General features: G+C 38.7%; 1 protein-coding gene across 2 annotated transcripts in view; it reads right to left on the bottom strand.

Annotated features, from left to right (window-relative positions):
• Positions 1 to 21,424, bottom strand: part of MBP (myelin basic protein) — a 216,699-nt gene that overhangs the window by 13,992 nt on the left and 181,283 nt on the right. For both annotated transcript variants that reach the window (XM_088475908.1, XM_088475909.1), the window contains exons 5-6: positions 1,651 to 1,776; positions 1,374 to 1,409 (exon numbers count right to left, since the gene is read on the bottom strand). In XM_088475908.1, the coding sequence (XP_088332034.1) occupies positions 1,374 to 1,409; positions 1,651 to 1,776 (162 nt within the window). The remainder of the gene's footprint in view (positions 1 to 1,373; positions 1,410 to 1,650; positions 1,777 to 21,424) is intronic.

Here is a 21,424-nt window from a genome sequence, read left to right as displayed (position 1 = left end):
GTTTTCGGATCCCTCCATCCCCACCCCCAGAAGTGGTTGCTGCTCCTCCTTGTGTGTGTGAAGGAAATAAACTTGTGGCAGTGGAGAACATTTTAGGTAGCATACTAATAAAAAGTGAGGCATACAATCCCAGTAAGTACTTAGATAAAAAATATATCTTTATGGACATGTTCGAATAATTATTGTGCACATATGTATACATACATGTACGCACACACACACACACACACACATATATATAACTGGGCAGTAACCATGGGCGTAACTACCATAGTTGCAAGGAACGCAGCTGCTATGGGCCCATATTCCTTGATAAAGTTATATGTGTTATATACATTTTTCACCATTGGGTGGTACATAGGGACCCTTACAAACTTTTGCTATGAGGCCTTCAAATATCTAGTTGGGAGGAGACTGGGTTGTAACACGAGGAAGCAGCTGATCTGGGCCCTGGCCGTGCCCAATTAACTGACCGGGGTAAGTAGCACCTGCTTACCCACTCTCTGTGCCCCAGCCCACTCCAATGCACATACCCAATGCATTTCCGGCACATGCGCATCTCTACAATAACTTATAAAGGTAATACATTTCTGTGAAATACTTTGGATATGTAATAAATACATTTTGTTTGGGCTGCAGGCTTTCTCATGTCTTAATTTTCAAAGGGACCAATGATCAATCCAAACAATAATGTTAGTTAATGACATGCGATATTGTTTGTTAATTATTGTAACTCTTATATATATTTTTTTCAATAGGCCCCATAGTCAGTGGGTAGGGGCATCTTAGAAGGATTCTAATCCATACCTTCCAGAAATGTCCCAGTTTTGGAGTGACAGTCTCGATTTGTGGGCTGTGATAGGGGTAGAGCTTCAACTACAAATAATCAGGGGAGGGGCCCTTATCTTGTCCCTATTTCATGTGTCTAAACATTAAGAAGTATGCTAATCCAATCTTAAAGGAACCATGGCGTGTGGGAACCATTGAGCATATTTAAAGAAAAAGGGTTTTGAGTTATAGAAAACATTTCAATTTCAAATAGATTTATTTTCATGTTTTTTTTTTTTTAATCAAAATAGATTTTAGCCCCCCTTTAAATACATGCATAAAGGGCAGACTAGATGGGCCAAGAGGTTCTTATCTGACATTTTCTATCACAGTTCTAATTTTATGCATGTGTTCTTTTAATCAAAATTAATATTGATTTAATGAAGGGCTTGTGGTAAATCCTTTGGCAATAATGACCAATCTGAGTGAGGGAATACTTAATAACTGTACTCACTTCTCTATAGCATGCTGTAAACATAAGGGCTAAATGTGAACTTACAGACTTCCAAACATTGAATCAATTATTTACAGTATGATGAGTTTACCTTTGGTTGAGCAGGGGGTGGTGTCCTGGGTGTCACCTGGATGGAAGTAGAGATAAATGTATAAGCAGGGATTCAGATCTTTATTGGGTATCAGGAGTTCATGAGCTTCTGTGTGATGAATTGGATGTAATGTAAGATGTTACTATGTATGAAATGCTCTATGACTATGTGTTACTAAAAATAGGTCAATGAAAAGAATTCAGAGGTTTTTAAAAGTTTGTACGCCCCCTTCATTGTCTCCATTTCACAAATTGCTCATTTCAATATAAGAACTTACAATGTTCCTGAAGAAGTGGACAACTGGGTTGTCATCCATGTGCCTGCCATGAGCATAGTAAGAAGACCTCTGTGGGGACCTCTGTGGAGAGGATGAGAGGTAGCCTGATCTGGAGAAGTGAATATCCTGAAAAGAAGATTAAGATATACAAATGTATAAGTTGGGTAGGTTAGCGAATCTCAGTGAATGATAAGACAGCAAATAAAAGCAGTGAAATAGTATATGTTCATATTGTAGAATAATACATGTGCTCTCCCTATCCCTGACCACAGCCTAATCCTATGTTGACATTGTAATTGTAGACATTCACATTGTCAACAATTTGAACATGTTGACATTCTGGATGTCAACATAGTATATGTCAACATTATAAATGTGCCGAAATACTGACTGTCGACAATCAGAACGTATCAACATTCTAGTGAGGAATTGTGTGTGTGGAAGAAGATTTAGGAGAGTTTCTCTAGATTACTTCAAAATGAGTTATTTGTAGGAAGCTCCCTTGTCGTAATTTGCACCCATAGAGCCGTATTCAATTAGGCAGCGAACACGGGTGTCGATGATGTCATTTTCACTAATCCCCATATTCAATCCACGTATTGTGACACTATGGGCAGTATTCAATTTGAGGCGAAAACCCGTGATGAAGTCATTTTCGCCTGATTTAATTATCCCCGTTTTCAATTTCAAAGACTTTTCACCGGTGCGAAAAGTATTTGTCAAAAACGGGGATAAGTTTTCACCACTGAATAGGTGAAAAAATGTGCAGAATTGGGGTTTTGGGGTGCAGACTTAAAAAAAGTACCCTGCACCCCTTGGAATGTCCCCTAAAAGTAATGTGTCAAATTTTTTTTAAAAAAGTTCGATAGGACACCCCAAAAAAAGTGGTTTTGTTTTGGGGCAGAAAAAAAAAAGTTGGGGGACAAACTAAAAACTAGCGAAATAGACTCAGGAGAGGTCCCCAAGTATACGGGAGGTGTTTTTTTAGAATGCGGGTAATTTTTAATAATCACTTTAGGGACTTAAAAATATGCTTGAACCCATTTTCATGCACCCCAAATTTGATAGGACTAGTTGTTTAAAAAAAAAAAAATAGGCAAAATGCTATTCTTCACCACTTCATTAAAGACGCATTAAAGCACCTGTCGCGGCCGTTTAAAAACCCCAAATACCTTTAGAAGACCAATTCGAGAGTACCCATAGTGATCCCCCATGTCAGACCATCTTTTGGGGGGTGACAGGCTGATTTCCCCAAAACTGACAGGACTTTTCGATACGTACCTTTTTTGCCAGATCCCATTTTCACCGATTCCTAATTGAATACAGGGATACTCGGGCATGCGCCCAATACTTTATCCCCAGGAAAAGCAGCGATGACGGCGAAAAGTCCGACCTTAGACTTTTCGCCTCTAATTGAATATGGCCCTAAGGCTCCCTCCTTTCATTTAATCCACAAAGGAAGATTTAGGGGTAGATTTACTAAAGCTTCTAAAAAATTAAAAGCTGTTGCATTACCCATAGCAACCTATCAGATTCTACCACTCTACTACATGTAACATGACACAATTTAGTTCTTTCCAGACTGCTATGCTAATCCCAGCCATATGCAATCTCCATTTTTCCATAATTATATAAGCATGTAACAGTTACTTACATGTTGAAAATATAATAATTCTGAAACAAACTCAATCTTAGATTACATCTCACCTCTCAGCTCCCCAACTCTTCCACGCTTACTAAGAGACTTCCCAACACATGCTCCTCTCCTCACAAAACTGACTGGGCCCTCTTTAGTCAGGTTTTCATTTCCAACACTCCACAGAAACTGCGCTGACTAGAGGGGAAATATTTGGGCCACTACTCAATCCTATTTCAACCTCTCCTCTGCTGCATTTGACACTATTAACCACTCATCTCATACTGTACAAACACTACATTCCCTATTTCTTCAGCACGCTGTTCTGCCTTGGCTCTGATCCTACTGTCTAATTACTCCTGTGCAGTTTGTTTTTCTAGATCTGCTTCCTCTCATCTTCCTCTATCAGCTGGTTACTGAATATGCCAACTGCAACAGCTGGTCTGATAATCTCTCCACCAGTCAACAAAGCTATTTACCTGAGATCTCTATTTGTGGCGTCAATTTAACAACACATCCTACTTCAAAATTGACTATTTAGGTGCCACTCAGTTCTATCCTTTGTTCTTATTCAATCTGTCTCCAAAACTTGTTACATACATCTAAGGAGTTGGGTATTAAATCCCAGCTGTCTGGATGCCGCTGGTCAGAATACCGACAGCAGCATCTTGACATCCAGAATCCCGACACCCATTGGAACGATTGGTAAGTATTTTCCCATCCCCTACCCTAACCCCCCCCCCCCTAGTGCCTAAGCCTAACCTCCCCCCCCAGCACCCTAAACCTAACACCCCCTCCCCGGTGCCTAAACCTAACTTCCACCCCCTAGTGCCTAAACCTAACCTCTCCCTCCCCGCACCCTAATCCCAACACTCACTCCCGATGCTTAACCCTAACCCTCCCCCTAATGCCTAACCCTGCTACCTAACCTCCCCCTAACACATCGATACTTACCTTCGGGATGCCGACGGTTGGGCTAGTGGTGCCAACTACATCCCCATCTAAGATCTATCTCCAGAATATGTATATATCTAAGACACTGCAAAAACTTTCAATTCGTACACTCATTTCCCACATTGGTTATTATTTAGAATTATTTATTTATATATTATCAATTAGTTATATAGCACCTACATATTTCATTGTACTTTACAATTGGGAAGAAAACAGTAATAAAACACGATTGGGTAACAACACACAGAAAGAATGTTAAGAGGGTCCTGCTTGCAAGTTTACAATCTACAGGAAAACAGGCACTGATACACAAGGATAAGTGCTACCTATTGCAAAGTGGACCAGACACAGTGGTTCTTAGCGGGTTTTATCATGATTCAGTCACACAGCAATGTTGGCCTGCAGTCAGTGGGCTGTATGAGTGTAGAACAGGGTCGGATTGATGGCCACATGGGCCTGAAGCTGAAAATGACCAAGGGCCTATTATGAGAAGCAGAGGAGGCATGACCAGTGCTGTGCTATACTCTCTGCTCCAATGTCTCCCTAAATATGTAAAGGAAAAAAAATCCTTCATTTTGTGAGGTAAAAAGAAATACAATTTTACTACTTATGATTTATGGCTGACCATGTGGAGAGCAGATGGCCAGTCAACATCATGTTGTCATGACAATGGGCCTGGAGTTGTAGCTCCATCCGCCCCATTGTTAATCTGGCCCTGGTGTAGAAAGAGAAAATGTTGAATCTAATGTTATGTGTGAACTTTGTAGAGGAGATGTTATTGGGGAAGATAGTTTATGGAGGTTATGTGGGTGGCTCTTTATTTTGATAAGTTCATTTGAAGAGATGAGTTTTAGGGAATGCTTGAAGGTTTGGAGACTAGAAGAAAGCCTTGTTGTGTGAGCAAGGGCATTCTAGCATTCACCACCCTAGTATTGTACTATTTTTTATTGCAAAAAAATATTTTATGGCTTCTCTGCTCGCTCGCGCCTTCCTTCCTTTGCTTGGCTATAAATTACATCGTGTAACACACAGGGCCGGCGCCACCATCACGCAGCTCTAGGCAGCTGCCTAGGGGCACCGGCACCTGGAGAGTGCCGTGCAATCTGCCAGCAATAAAATGTCCCCAGCAGTGACCACTGGTCTTATCAACTGCAACTGCCACTATCTCCACTCTGACCCCAAACACCTCAGCTGGTGTCTTCTGAACTGGTCTATCTCTAGCACTAGCAACAACAGCAGTCTGATCATTTGACTGACGTGTGTACAGTTGCTGTACATTGTGCGGCACACTGGTGTCCATGGGGTGGCAATTCATGAAAGTACGGGTGTACAGAGGGTCATGTAAGGGGAAAACAGGTAGGCAGACATATGTATATAGGGCATACGAAATGTGTGTGTATATATATATATATATATATATATTATATATATATATATAGCAGGAGGGCATATGAAATGTTGGCGAGCAGATGTTCATGTGATGGTGTGTAGAGTGGCATGTCGGGGACATGTTGGGCATAGGGGTATGTGAAATAAAAGCTGTCAGGCGCCACAGGGCATGTGATGAAAGTAGTGAAAGTGGTCTTAGGGAAAGGATGGGTGGAAAGCTGAAGCTTTGCCTAGGTTGCCAAGGAACCTTGCCCTGCTAACACACAAAGCTAGTAACAACAGTGCAATAATATAAATGTCAAAATATCTCTAAGCTCATCCCAAGATCTGCATTTCTGTCATTTGCACTTGTTGCTTGCTTCCATTCCTGGTTACAGCTGTGCCCACTCCATTGTACAATAATACTTTCCACTAGCCTTCAACTCTTTAAACGTTCTGACAAAAAAAAAAACATCTCCAGGCAACTTCAGAACATTCCCAACCTTCTTAGGCTATTGTAACAGACTGCTGTCCCTTTACACATTTCATGAAAAATTTACATTCCCTTTTTTCCCCTTAAAATCTAGCCAGACCAATATGCAGACTGTGCTACTAAGCATCATGCACTAAAGTTTACAAGCAGAACCAGCCAATGTGTCTGTTAAGTTTGTGCTACATAAAAAATAAAGTGCTTCCTTACTTATTTGTTACACTAGTAAAGGGATCCGGCATATGCCGGGTCACCTTGTTCCGCCTCAAACGCTGCCCTGGCCAGCTCATCCCACCCCTCAGTCAGTCCATCTCCGCTTAATACTTATACCATTTCCGGTGCCTAAGGCTTGCCCTGTCGCTGCAGTGGGAGCCATTGGCTCCTGAGGCACGCGCAAGCATTTATTAATTTAAGGCACGTTCACAGAAAAGTAGCAGCCATTGTGGGGATGGAACAATATCCTCAAATAGGTATAAGAGGCTTATCTCTTACATGTAGGGAAAGGGTGGTGTAAAGACCTGACAAATGATGATCATCAGTACCACCGTCTAACCACTTCTGGATGCTTGTGTACTGAACACTGCACTATGTAAGTCATTAGTGCTGTGGATATATTGTATCATTTAGCGGCCTTTTGGATTACTTATTATTTCCATTTGGACTATTGCAGGAAAGAAAATTCCCATTTATTTTTAAAGGATTTAGTTAAGAATTTGGGTGTGTCTGTATTCATTAAATTTATACAGAAAATCCAACTTTAGAATTTATTTAGAATTGATGCAAAGCTCCTATATAAACACTGTTACTGGGATACCTGGACATCTGGTAACTGTACTAAAGGATTATTGTGCTAATATATGAAAGATAAATAGGTTAATAATGATACATTAAAATTAATCAGAGGCCACAAAATGCACTTGCATGCAAGCGTTTCCTGTTTCCTAGCATTAGAGTTCATGTTTGATTCTAAAGAGATCACATCAATAGGTATTCAAATATCACTGTGAATTCTTTGTCAGCCTTATTACTATGGGGCTACAAAAAGACAAGGCATAAACAAAACCCATTCACCACTGCTCGGGGGCTTTAAATTTGGTGCCATCTATATAGTTTGTGTGTCTATAATAAAGAATTGATTTTTTCTTTCATATATCATGTACAGTTAACGTCTTACTTAGTAATAGTTCTTAATTAGATTGAAATCAGGGCTTTGACTCTGCCATTCTAGGTCATTCAACTTATATTCTTGAGCCACTCCATTATTAAACTGGACTTCATCAAACAGCGATTTTGTGAAATCACCAGTTTTCTGTTACATTTATTAAAGGCACATCCACCAGAAAATCATTAAAAAGCCACAATTTACAAAGATGACTCACTGCAAATCGCTATATGGACTGCATACAAGCTGCCAGGTATATAAAGCTGTGGTATCACAAACCACTGGAAATCTTGCTGATACAAAAAAAAAAAAGAGATGTGCCTCTGGCCGAGCACAATTCCTCAAACTGTATATTGTACACTTGAAGGCTGAGATGCCTTCTGCCTGGTATTTGCACCCCACCCATCTGCCCTTAGGTGTTTTTAATCAGCACATGCTCCTACATTGCTGTTTACATATTAGAATGGGCACTATTATAGTTAAGTCCTGGATAAATTAACATAATATATTAGTATTAGAGATGTTAGGGACCCATCTGATGGGATTCACCTTGACGAGGTGGATGGGCAAACATCTTTGGCCAAATATGTACTAAGAATCTCACTCACCTCACTCCATGTTAATTGTAGAGTTTTTCATGATTATTTTGACTCTTTGTTTTTTAGTACTTTGATTGTGCACCTGCATTCTTTGTTCCCTGCATTGCACTACAAGTCTCAGCATGGTAGCATCTCATATTATGTTTAAAATTAGGTGCAGTCCAAGCCCCTTCCATCCAGAAACTAATAACGATGCATACTACACGTATGTATTAAAGTGACAATAATTACCTTTTTGGGGCATTTATTAAGTAAATCATTATTGGGAGCAAATTACAAAATGTATCTATTCAGTGGCCCATATAATATTTAATAAACTAAAGAGGCCAATATTAAATGTAAATTTAACAATAGCTGCAATATTTTTGTAAATTGGGGTTATATTAAGTAATTAATAATGGGGGCACGAGCATGCTTGTAATTCTAATGCCACACGTTAGCAATCATTTTCAAGTGCAGATATTATTATTAAAATCTATGGGGTCTATTCATCATCACTCAATTTATACAAAAGCATGTGAAAAATAACATAGGGGCCTATTCATCAAAACTAAAATAGCATTTTTAAGGACATTTTCCTTAATTACCATTATTTTAGTATTCATGAAGACACTTAATACAGGAGATATCACTGATATCTCCTGGTTAAGTCCCCCTGCATTAATTTCCACACTTCCCATACATTAGTATGGGGATATGCAAATTATGCTATTGATCAAATTCTGAAAATTATGTATCTTCTGACTTTTATGGAGTTACCATCCGCCACTGTGAGGTGGAGAATAGCAGGTAACACTTACCTGCTTTCAGCTGGACAGGTCCCCCGGCGTCTCCCTCCGTTGCTTTGGTCCCTCCTCTGGCTCCGGCTCCTGCTCTGACACTGTGTTATCCAGGCAGAACACAGTAAAGTTTAGAAATATAACATTTTTTTTTTCTAAACTGTACTGTGTTCTGCTGGGAGACAGCAGAGCAGGAGCCGGAGGCAGCTGCAGCGGGCAGGTAAGTGCGGGACAGGGTGGAGATGAGCGGAGGGAGGAGGTGGGGATTGGGGGACACACAAAATGACTGCAGCTGTAGGCAGGTGCTGTGCATGCGCCGGATTTATGGATATAACAGCGCATGCGCAGCACAGATTATAGCTGCGGTAGGGTAGAGTAGAGAAGGAAAACTATTTCTCAAAAAGCTGTCATCGCAAAAATGACAGACAGCTTTTCGAAATAGATAGTTATGGAGAGGAGAAATGATGAATTCCTCCGGTAATTAGGTAGAACTCCAAAATGGCCATGGCAGGGTGTGTGGTGCAGGGTCCCTTGGTCCCGGAGGCCCGTGTGCCCCGCACTCACTGCACCCATTATAGATACGCCCCTGTATAAAGGTCAAGTCTCTCATATCCGAAATGCTCAGGACAGGAGCATTCCGGAGTCGGGATTTTTTTGGTATTTATAATACCTGGGGTCCGGCAGCGGCGTAGGCGCTGGTGTGGAATCTAGTGGGCTGCAGGGCGGACTGACGTGGTGCGGGAGGCTCCAGCTGCACCTGCTGCAGAAAGCATGGGGTTCCGGTGAACAGAGCCGTAACTAGAATTTTTGGTGCCCTGTGCCAGAGAGAGCATTGGCGCTCACCATTTTTTAAATAGGGACATCTGCACCTGAAAAATGGCCATGGCCTCATGGGGAATGACCAGGGAAGAGATAAGGGAAGCCAGGAGATGCTGGGGATAAAAGAAGAGAAAGCTACAAGTGAGAATGATACTAAACAAGAAAATTGACAGGCCCAAACAGTGCCCTGGTCGCACTACCCTAGCTACAACCCTGTTGGTGAATAGCTGCCGGTGGTGTGACATGAAGGTATTGAATACGCTGGGAGGGAGTATTTTGGATATTGGAATATTCCATAGTAAGGAATATTTGCATACCATAATGAAATATCTTGGGAATGGGACCTAAATCTAAACACAGAGTGTATTTATGTTTCATATACACCTGAATGTAATTTTATACAATATTTTCAATCATTTTGTGGCTCAAACAAAGTTTGTGGATATTGAACCATCAAAAAGCAAAGGTTTCACTATCTCAGTCATACTAAAAAAAAAAAAAAATCTGTATTTCGGAATATTTGGATATGGGAGGCTTAAAACACACACACACACACACACACACACACACACATATATATATATATATATATATATATACACACACACAAACACACATTTTTTTATTGTAGAAAACTTTTTTTTAAATATACGTCCCAAAAATTATTATTTTTTTTTTAATTTATCAATTTACATATAATAATAATAGCTATTTACACTTTAATCAGTTAATTGTTTTTTTTAACTTGTATGTATTTGTTAAAAAAAATATACTGAAAGTTTTAAATAGCAACTGTTTATATAATTTGGTAATTAAAAAAAAAAAACGACAATTTTGGGGACTTTTTAAAAAAATATATATTATTCAGTTAAGTGACTAAAGATGGCAGTGAGAAAGGTTACCCATCACCACCTTATATACTTGTCTCACCATTACATGGAATTTAACTTTGTAATGCAATCAATTAAGTTGGCCAATAAGGTCAGGACAGCTGTCTGACTAATTTTATACAATTATAATTGAGAACTGAATAGAGATGACACTGATAATATATCCTCATTTGCATGTATCTGCCCGATGTGTATAATTCTTGGAGCAGCATAAAACTTTGCAGTAAAGGCAATTTTTATTTTAGTTATAAGGTTTAATATTTGCATTATTTGCATTATGAATTCAATGAGGAACACTGCCTATTTACATTTGCATAACTGCCTTGTTCAGTTATGTAGTTCCATACGCGATTCAACTGTCAAAGGTTGAATTACGTATCAGTGACAGATCTGTCCTTTTAATGCTGTTATAATGTCACCTTTTGTTACTGAGATGTGAGTAGCAGAGATTAAACACACAAAGCGTTTCAAAGAGAAAGGAGCGGATGCTAATAAGCATCATCATCATCATCTAGTTAGAAGGTTGGCCTGAAGGTTAACCTGCCTCAGAAAATATATATCTGGGATATCCAATTACAGTCAATTGTGTAAAGTATATTTTGATAACTAAAATCCCACTTCTAGAAGGCTGTCAGGCCTGTAAATTAATATCACCACCTATTATATGTTGTTTAGCAATATGAAAAAATGTTGCTGGTAAATGCATGGTTCACATGTTATTGCGATACAAATCTATTATGTGACAATAGAGGGTTGCAGTTCCTTCTTGGACTAGTGATTTGATGCATTTATCTGTTCCGAAGGGACGTACCAACAGTGAAATATGCACAATTATAATAACTTCAGTTTTCTTTTATGTTGGAACTCATAGAAGGTGGTAACAGAATAATCAAAGTAAGTAAGCACCCAATAATAAATGTAGAGTGTCTAATTATATCGAAGAAGTAGGCTGAGAAATATCAAACTTACCAGGCACAATTATCCTAGATTAGTCAATATAAAAATTTTCAGAATTGTGTAATATATATATATATATATTTATTTATATTTCCACACACACATTTTATCATTGACACATCATGTCTGGTCCATAACGATACATGTTAATATTGTTTCACTTACCTCATTAGTGAACATCAGTCTGGTCAATTATGATTTCATAGTGCTTGCATGTACAGTGACATTACAAGGCCAATAATGTTATTGGGGGTCTGTACAAAAAAATAATAGTAATGCTATGTCTGATGGAGAGAACGTAATTTCCAATTTATTTGATTTTCTAATTATTATATTCCTTCAGGCACTAAACACATTCTCTTTACTAATTTAAAAGGCATCAGCTCCTTAGTCAAAATTAGGAGAGTGCACTGAGAAAGAAGATAGGTAAATATTGGCCAGAAGGAGAAACAAATATATTGTTCTTAATGTGCCAAAAATAAGAGCTGAAGTTTGTACAAATGGATCTCTGTACAATCTGTTACATAGAGCAACAAAAAATACCATTATGCAGGTTTGACAAAAGGAGTAATCATTGTAAATACAATACACCCGGCCTAGTAACGGAACATAACAACAGAAGAACTTCAGATATGTTTATTTATTGAAGGTATTGTTTCCGAACTTTCAGAAATAAGAATATACATTTTTAAAATTTTATTACTGATAAAAAATGTTTCCAATCCACAACTGAAGTTGTGGCAGCAATAAGTAGTAGTAATGGAAATTGTGTTTGTCACTAATCTTTATTTACAGCTTATTACGAGGAATAAGCCAAGCAAATTAAACATAGTAAATGACAAAGGACCATTAAAAATTATTAAAAAAACAACTTTGATTAAATGGAAATCAATGGAAACATTAATTTCTAGGCATGTGAGCAGCAGAGGTAATAAATACAATTTGCTTTTGCAATGAGCAAATAAATGATGTAATATATATGCAGATAATATATCTTACAGAATGATTTCAAGACTTTCCATCTCTCATGGAGTAGAAATCTGCATTTATCATTTACAGTAGATTTGGCTTGGGATCAATGGAAAGAACACGGAATATCAATGTTTAGCTCACCTGTACTGTAGGTCAAACCGCATCATTTAAACATTCTTTATAATATGTAGAAATAATTACTTATAATTAAAGGATCATTCCAACCAAAACTGATTTTAACATCCACTGGGAGCATTGCTGCTCAGCTCACTTGTGTAACCTCCCGCTGGTAGCCTATTGCTGGTGGGCAACTATCATGGCTGCCAACTGCACCCAATTTGTAAGGACAGTGCCAGGTTTTACAGATTTATCCTTGGGAATGTACCTTTTTTATTAATTGCACTATGAAATTCATTTTTATGCATATTATATTTAATTCTTACCACCTATCCTTAAACTGCTGGCATTTTAAGATAATATTTATTGAGTAGGTTTATATAAAGTGCAATTTTTTTTATCTAATTCATGAAACATGCCTTTAGCCCATTGAGCCTACAATTGTGTGTGATGTGCTTTGATGCACTTGCAGTCAAAGGTCCCTGACAAGTATTATAAACTGCTGGTACTGTAACGCTGTGTTGCAAGTACAGCTCGGCAAGGGCTGAGGGGACTGCGGCAGACATTGATTTTTTTTTTCTGATTGACATCCTGCTTCTAACAGGAGCGTGCAGGAATTAACGGAGAGATGGTTGCAGATTAGATGTGGCGGCAATTACAGATTAGTCTCAAGAAAAGGTTCCAGGTTTTCCTTTGGGTGGAATATTTTGTTCCTCACAGAACCTTTGATCTAATTATCTATAACCAATATGATCCGGGCTTTACACTATATGCGGGCACAGTTTTACATTTTCACCTGGAACCCACTGAGAAGCGAAGCTGCTGCTTCGTAAATAAAGCCTGAGGGCTGTAGAAAGTTTTTTATTTGTTTGTTTATATATGGTGCATGAATTATTCGCCCTCTATCTAACATGATAAACTAATGGCACTTTAGTTTATCTTTTGCACTTTTTTTTACATTCTATCCAACACAAAATTGTATTTATATTACATATTAGAGCATATTTAATGACCGTTAGAAAACAGTAGCATTGTAATGTAACATATGTTGGATTTCCTTCATTTTGATGCTTTGAACCATGTTTTTAAATAAGCCTCAGGGTGTGCGATGCGGGACCCCCTGGACCCGCAGTCAGGCATTAGCATATTGTTGTAATATGCGAGCGCGATCGTGGCTATAAATGCAATATAAATGCAATAGTGTACAACTCGGGATCAGGCCCATTGTCAGCACAGGGATTTCCCTATCACAGTTATACTCATTTATGTAGCAAGTGAGCAGAGGCTAGGAGCATGGGTTTACACTGCATGTTGGATCACTAAGTTTTTGATTAAGGGCATTAATAAAAGTGTTATTACATGTAAGATTGTATCAGACATGTACAATGTAAACTAATATTTCATGTGCAATAGCCCATATGTTATGTACAAGTGAACACAATAAGGTGACAGGTAATTCCTTGAAATAAATTGCATGACCTACAGTATAAGCAGAGGATTTACTGTATATGGGACCAAATACACATGATAAAAGATTACAGATTTTGTGATTACTTGAATTGAACTGAAACACCTAAATCTGCTAAACTCAATTATAAAATTGTGTCAACAAGGTGAATAGACAAAGTATGGTAAATCATTGTAGGTCCCAGCTTCTGGCCAGTAAAGCAAATACACTTACCTTGTTCCTTATGGCTTTTCCTCATGAAATACATACAATTGGTTTTAGTTCACAAACATTCCCTGGACTGATGGCATAGAGTAACAGCTCTGAATAATGTTAACCATAATAGCAATTGAAATCGCCGTGTGCGCATTGTGGCTGCTACGCGTGCGCAGATCACAGATAATCGCTCAGCTGTGTGAACATTGGAATAGCGTCCAATTCTGAGTCAGGCCTATAGCGATTAGTGGCTACCCTTGAAATCATTAAAATAGAAATATGTGAAAGCAGTGCAAAGTCTTAAGTCGTTTCTACCCAACATGGAAACAAAAATGATTTAGTGCTTAGACACACACTGCTGTGTGCTTATGGTGGAAGAAAAGCCTCTTTGTGTCCATCTCTATGCATTGCCTTACTTTACCCTTGTGCACTGATATTTTCTGTTTTTAAATGTCAAGTTTTAACTCAAATACAGCCAATCCAAATATGGTTTTTGACTCTTTGTTGGACATTGATTTGGATACTATTAACATGTTCCATTCGGGATGTGGACTCCTGTAACCCTGTGATGACTATGGCTGAAAAGTTTTCAAATTACATACTGTATGTACAGTACAATTGTAAAGTAATGGAATTGTGTGACCTACAGGAGCAATATTACACTATGTGCACCCCCTTTTGTCTTTCTCCTGGTAGTATAATATTGCTACTGTAGGTCACACAATTCCATTACTTCTATGTGCACCCCCTCTTGTCCTTCTCCTGGTAGAAGTCATTGCTGTGGTTTGATGCTGGGTCTAACCTGTGGCAAGAGGCAGCCTACCCTTGTCTTGCATCAAGTTTGGAACTTTTTGGAGCATTGAGTTGCTGAGATGTATTCGATTGGTCCTAGGAGAAACTAGGACTGACCCACAGTCTTTAAACTAAAAATATTTTTCTATCAAACTGTGGCATGTTCTAGGGGTTGAGTAACAAACAGGAAACTCTCCTCTATCTGGTAACCCCAGGACCAAAAGATTGATAACAAGAGAGAACAGATGTTGATAAAACTGGCTGGTGAGCTTGCTAGCAGTGGTATGAGGGTTAAGAAAACATTTTGGGAAATAGTGACACTTTACAATTTCACTACTCAGACTATGATTAGCCAGTGTTCTCCCCACGCTTTATTTCCAGGGCAGTCCACCTGGCAAAATGTCCCTGTCGTCCGACACTGTGACACTGCCGAGTATCGTGCTGCACTGATAGTGCATATAAAAATGGCAGCGTATTGTGACTTAAGGCCGCATCACATTGCTGCGGGTCACGGCAGAGTGGAGGGCAGAGCAGCGGCCGCATGTTTGTTACTCGTCCTTCTGTGTAGCCAGCAAGTGAGGCACCATCTGGCTGTCCATCAGTCCATATAGCAAGAGGGGTAATATCTGGGCAGCACTTCCATCTGTATCCAGAGAGCAAGTGGGGTAGTATCTGGTCAGCTCTTAAAAAATGTGTGTGTCCAAAAAGCAAGTGGGCAGTATCTGGCCCATTCTAAGAGGATTTTCTACTCTAAAATGAATTAAAACTAGTTTAAGGAATCACATGAAGCAGAGCACACTAAATAATCTGTGCTGATGTCATTAGAGGGACCAGATCCTACAAACTTTGATTATGAAAAAGCTGCAGAAACCTGGGTCTCAAGAAGAAGAGAAGAATATATAAAATGTTAATCTCAAGTTTAAATCAATATAAAGGCAGGATTTTAACATTTCATTATTACAAGGGACCCCATCCGGCTACATCTTGATGCCACCCGGCTGTCAGAATTTCCTGGGGAGAACACTGATTAACTACAGTATGTCATATTTTCTTTGACATCTATAGTGGAGCATGTGATATCAATGTGAGGAATACTCACTAACACGCATAACACCTAGCCCTCACAGCACCTGACCATCTCTCATTGAACAGTGTATGCTACACATCCTCAGAAAGGAGCCTCACAATGGGAGAGAAGACCGCCTCAGATGGCCAGCCTGCTCCTGCAGCATATTACCAGATACTGTAATCCAAGGAAAGTTTATGTGAATGCAGCTGTAATCCATGGCAGGAAGATATCGCCTAGCACTCTGTAATCTATGTTTGCACACAGGATATAGTGACTGCCCTTCTGATTTATTTTTTTTAAACACTTAAATCTAACCATATACAAGAAAAGTAATGTGCGTCTCTGACTGAGATAAATTAGTAAAATGATGATAGGGATAACTTAAATAAAGAGGCAGTTAGTACAGACATTTTATCAATGAAGTTTTATTATCATATAACATTCAAAGCCAAGTATTAACACAATCATGTTAAATCATACAACACAAAGTATAATATACAAGGTATCTGATACATTGCAGTTAATTAGAAGTTGCAGGTTATACAATGTAATTATTTATAGCGGTATATTATTTATATTAGCAGATGTAGGTAGGTGTTAAGATAAAATCTAAAAACATGGCAACGTATACATACATTTCAGTTGTACAGTGTGTAGAATATACATTTATCTCTATCTGATTTGTAAAACAACATACCCTAGATTAGAATATGTACTGTACCATTAGTTTAAAGTCATATGAACATCAGAGAGAATACAAACATAGCAAAACATAAGTTATGCACTCAGAGTAGAAAGTTTAGCACAGAAAAGGTAAAAAGTTCCACACCAGAGCTGCTGCAGACCTACATCTGTCACTGGTGTGAAGGCTACCAGCCTATGAGCTAACACTATTCTGCAGTATGCAGTTCGCTCAAGAGGTGGGTTTTCGCACCGTAAAGGACAATGATTGCCTGGCACCAACAGGCTGGGAGATGCAAGCATGTACTAATGTACTAAGGCAGAATATCTAACCATGGGAAACTATGAACAGATCACAGAGTTGAACAATGTACCTGCTATAGATTTATATATAAGGCAAGCAGACTACGGTTATATTTTTGCAGAACCCTTCAAGTTGCATCTGTTTAAGACTATCAATCTTGTCAGGATGTGGAAGTTTCACAAAGACTAGTGGGGACTGTGAACGAGAACTGCCTGTAATATGATTAGGATAAAGGGGTAGATGTACTAAGAGTGTATTCACGTTGCCATGGCTATGATACAGAGCCATGCTGTATGCTTTGTTTCAAGGGCAGAGCTGTAAAACGCATAATGCAGCCAGAAAGATAAATGATGACATTAGTAAAACACTGCAGGAGGTCATGTCTAATGCTGGATACACACTGGCAGATATATTGGCCAATCGACTGATGAACGACCATTATTTTGTTATATTATACTGTTCAGGGTGTACCCAGCTTAAGAAATTATTTTGGTATTGGACGGTTGAAATTAACCTTTAACTACTGCAATGTGTTACTTGGAAGTCTATAGTAGTCCATGCAGTTAGCCCCAATGATCAATAGACACTGTGTGGAGCTAAAGAAACCATGGGCAGGATGCACGATGCATCGCATTCAGGATGGGATGCATCCGGACACTCTTCGCATGCATGCTGGTGTTAATTACGCATGAGGGACTTCCAGGTCTATGACCCAGAAGTCCCTCTGGTGTCATTCTTCGCCATGGGGGGTGCTGGGAGGGATCTGATTGGATCCATCTCTCCGAATAGAAGCTCATAGGCTTCTATAGGGTAACGCCATCTGAAGATGGCATTACCCACAACATCCAAACCCGCTTGGTGCATAGGAGAAATTCTGTCAAACACCCGAAAAACTGCATTTTCGGGCTTTGACCTCATTTCTCAAATTGCTGCATCCTGCCCCATGTATTGAAGATGTGACTGAACCTCATATCAATTATATCAGAGATCCCTGTTATTCTCAAAGTACCAAGTCTATGCAATACAGCATAGCAACAAAACAGACTGCAGTGCTCAACAGAACTATAAAAAGGCTTAAGAATGGACTTGGGGTATTATCCCAATCAGGCACTTGTGAAAAATTTATTGTACCAGTATTCTTTAGTTAATTTAGTTACGTGCCCTGAGATCATACACATGAAGCAGTTTATATATCACCGGAGTGAAACTTCCTGAGTTAACACCAAGTCATTTTGTTTCTGCTGTTCTCAGTTGCCTTTCATGTGCTAGTGTAGGCTCAGCTGGATTAATGGGAAATATTATACTGTACATTGCAAGCATTACTGTCTGTGCCATATGAATGTGCCTGTACACTTCATCTAAAGTCTATAGTTTGTATGTGAAAAGTAGATTTCATAATTTGGCAACAATCATGTTGTCACTTTTTAAGTAGAACAGCATAAAAGGTTAATAATACATAGTGTACAACCAGTACATTCATGAATGATAATACACTTGTACCTGAAGATTGCGTTTTCAGACGCTCACCATTATAACTAGCTGCTTTATAAAGAAAGCACATCTAGCTGTAAGACTGACCACTTGCATAACAAGCGATTGTTAGATTTAAACAAAGGAGCAGCTTGTGTGGAGCAGGCCCGCAATAATGTTAGCCATGTAATAATTACATTGGATAACGGCAGATCCTTACTTATGTAGCTTACTGGTGATTCTAAAACACAAAACTGTAAATCAGAGGAATAACAAGGAAGCACTTCCTGCCATTCATTCATTTGATCTCTGCTGCATAATGCATATCACTAGCACTCAAGAGCATTTACAAAATGTACAGAAAGTAATAATGTTACTGGTGTAAATGATCTTTCCTCGTGTAAGTATGCTCATACAAGGTCAAAGATTTGCACAAATGAATTATAGATGTGTAATAAACATTTCACATACATTAACATGAGCATATCTACAAAATAAAGACCGTACTAGCAAAATGCTATCAGTACTTACTAAACACCAGCACAAAAACTCCAGAATCAATAGCTATTAAAGAGAAATGTTTAATACATTATGACTGATTCCACTACAATAGCTGAAAAACATTTGACAGTCATACTCAAACATCTATGTGTATAACAGGGAGGCAGCTTGTAGATGTATGTACCCGTATACATGTATATGTTCTAAATACTACTCATCTTCTATGGAGTTGTTTTATCTTTTTTAAATGTGGATGGCAGTGTAAAGCAAAATATCCGACTTAAACAACATACAGGGTATGTGTGTGTATATAAATTATATATTTGTATATTTTTTCCTATATTTTCCTTTTTTGTTTTGTTTATTTATGTACGTTACTTGTGAGAATATCATATGAAGATTCCCAAGGATTGCCATCAGGAATATCTTGGAACGTACTGGAACATTACTAACTTGTAAAATTTTTTTACCTTGTTTATTCTTTTTTGCACTGAAGGCGCTATATCTTCACCACACAGTCACTATTTTTTGCTGATGTTTGAATATAACATTCCTTTGGAAGAACCTAGCAGCCACCTCAAGAAACAGAGGCAGTGCACATATTGGACTGTTTTGTTATAAGTAATGTATTGTCCACTTTATTTGTGACACTATATGACTTTTTGCACCACTTACACTGTGTGTGTTTGTGTGTGTATATGTATATATATATACATATATATATATACATACATAAACACGTTGATGCTTATGCATTAAACTACTTTGCCACGTTCATACCAATAGAAGTACTCTGAGTGCCGCCTTTGTGTACTGTGTATTTATCGGGGACGTGATTCCCTGCAAGGAAGGCACCTGAGCCAGTACCTTGGAGTTTTCTTTGTTTGCGAGTGCCGGATCTCCTGTGCATCTATCTATCTATCTATCTATCTATCTATATATATATATATATATATATATATACACACATACACATACACACACATAACATAGTAATTACATTTTCTTATGTAAAATATTGTGGAAAATCTGGTGCACTGCCCTTTGTGAACGGATTATTAGTGTACTACAATTTACTGCTAATTTATGGCGCCCACCATGGGCAAGGGGTGCAGCTGCTATAGGGTCCAGAGCTGAGGGGGGCCCATCTTCGTTGTCGAAGTTACATGTGTTATATACAGTTTTCACCATTGGGTGATACATAGGAGTCCTTATAAACTTTTGCTATGGGGCCTTTAAATCCCTATTTAAATCCCTGGTACCCACACAATATATTTTAGTAACCTTCTCCCAACTTTATCTGGAATATTGGGGAAAAACGGTCACATGGGGCAGCCTCATGTACTGAACTGGCATATCAATTACGCCTGCCATTTAAAGTGGTGACAGAGGAGGTAGTTTGTCTGGGAGGAGCAGTCATACAGTGCAATCTCTAGATATGGACTTGTGATTGGTTGTCCCCTCTTCCAAATTTTCACCTGGAAACATGAGAGGAGCCCCTAGAAAAAGCAGCTTAGGTCGCCCCCAGGGTAGGGAGAAAGTTAGTGAAGTTTACAGTAGAGAGCAGTGCAGCTTTAAATTATGATTTTGTAAATATATCTATATTCTGATGACATATGGTAAAGTACAAATACACATTGAGGCTAAAGAAAAGATGATTTGGGAACCTGACTCCTATACAGCAGGTTTATGTCTTTGTCATGATCTTGTGTATGAGTTGAGGGCAGTTTATTACAAAGTAAAAAGGCATGCCACTAGAAACTATTGTTCTATATCTGGAGTAGCCAACCTGTGGCACTCCAGCTGCTGTGTAACTACACATGCCAGCATGCCCTGCCATAGTTTTAGCATGTCCAACATCAAAGTTGTAGCAGGGTATGCTGGGATTTGTAGTTCCGTAGCAACTGTTGTTCCATTTTTCTTTTGGAATGCATTTTTTTATTAATTCACAACACGCTCTAGACTCTACAAAGAGCGATAGTAACAAAATGCATGTCACATCTATTTATTATTTATAGCCAATAAAACCGACTAGTGTGTATGGAGGAATATGTAATAGGCTGCGGTTTGAGACATCAGCGCGTCCCGTGTGAGACAGCTCCTGTAATACATTGTGCAGTCTCGCACGGGACTCACCAATGTCTCAAAGCCACAGCCTATTACATTTACCCCTTTTACTCGGATTACATTGCCATCTTGTGTTATGTCTGCAACATTTCTCTACTGTCCTCACACATATTGCCTTTGCCAGGTTTTACACTACTTAGGATGTCATTTTTTGCCATAGAGAAATATGAATGTTATTTCAAGGGAAACCTTATAATCTATGGAGAGAAAAAGAAAAGCTCCCATTCAGGAAAATGACAAATGACACTGTTAATGACAATCATTCTTGCTTTAAGGCTATAGTCCAAACCTCAGGAAAAGTTATTGATTTCATTTTAAGTAGGGATGGGAATATGATGGTTGTGTTTCCTGAAAATGGATGTCAGGGCATGTATTTAGGAGAAGACTGTACACTTGTAGCATAAAAATATCTGCAATTAATTAG

Source organism: Taudactylus pleione, unplaced genomic scaffold, assembly GCF_031769625.1.
Source record: "Taudactylus pleione unplaced genomic scaffold, aTauple2 ptg000179l, whole genome shotgun sequence".
In the NCBI taxonomy this organism is placed as follows: domain Eukaryota; kingdom Metazoa; phylum Chordata; class Amphibia; order Anura; family Myobatrachidae; genus Taudactylus; species Taudactylus pleione.
This window is presented reverse-complemented; position numbering and strand designations above follow the sequence as displayed.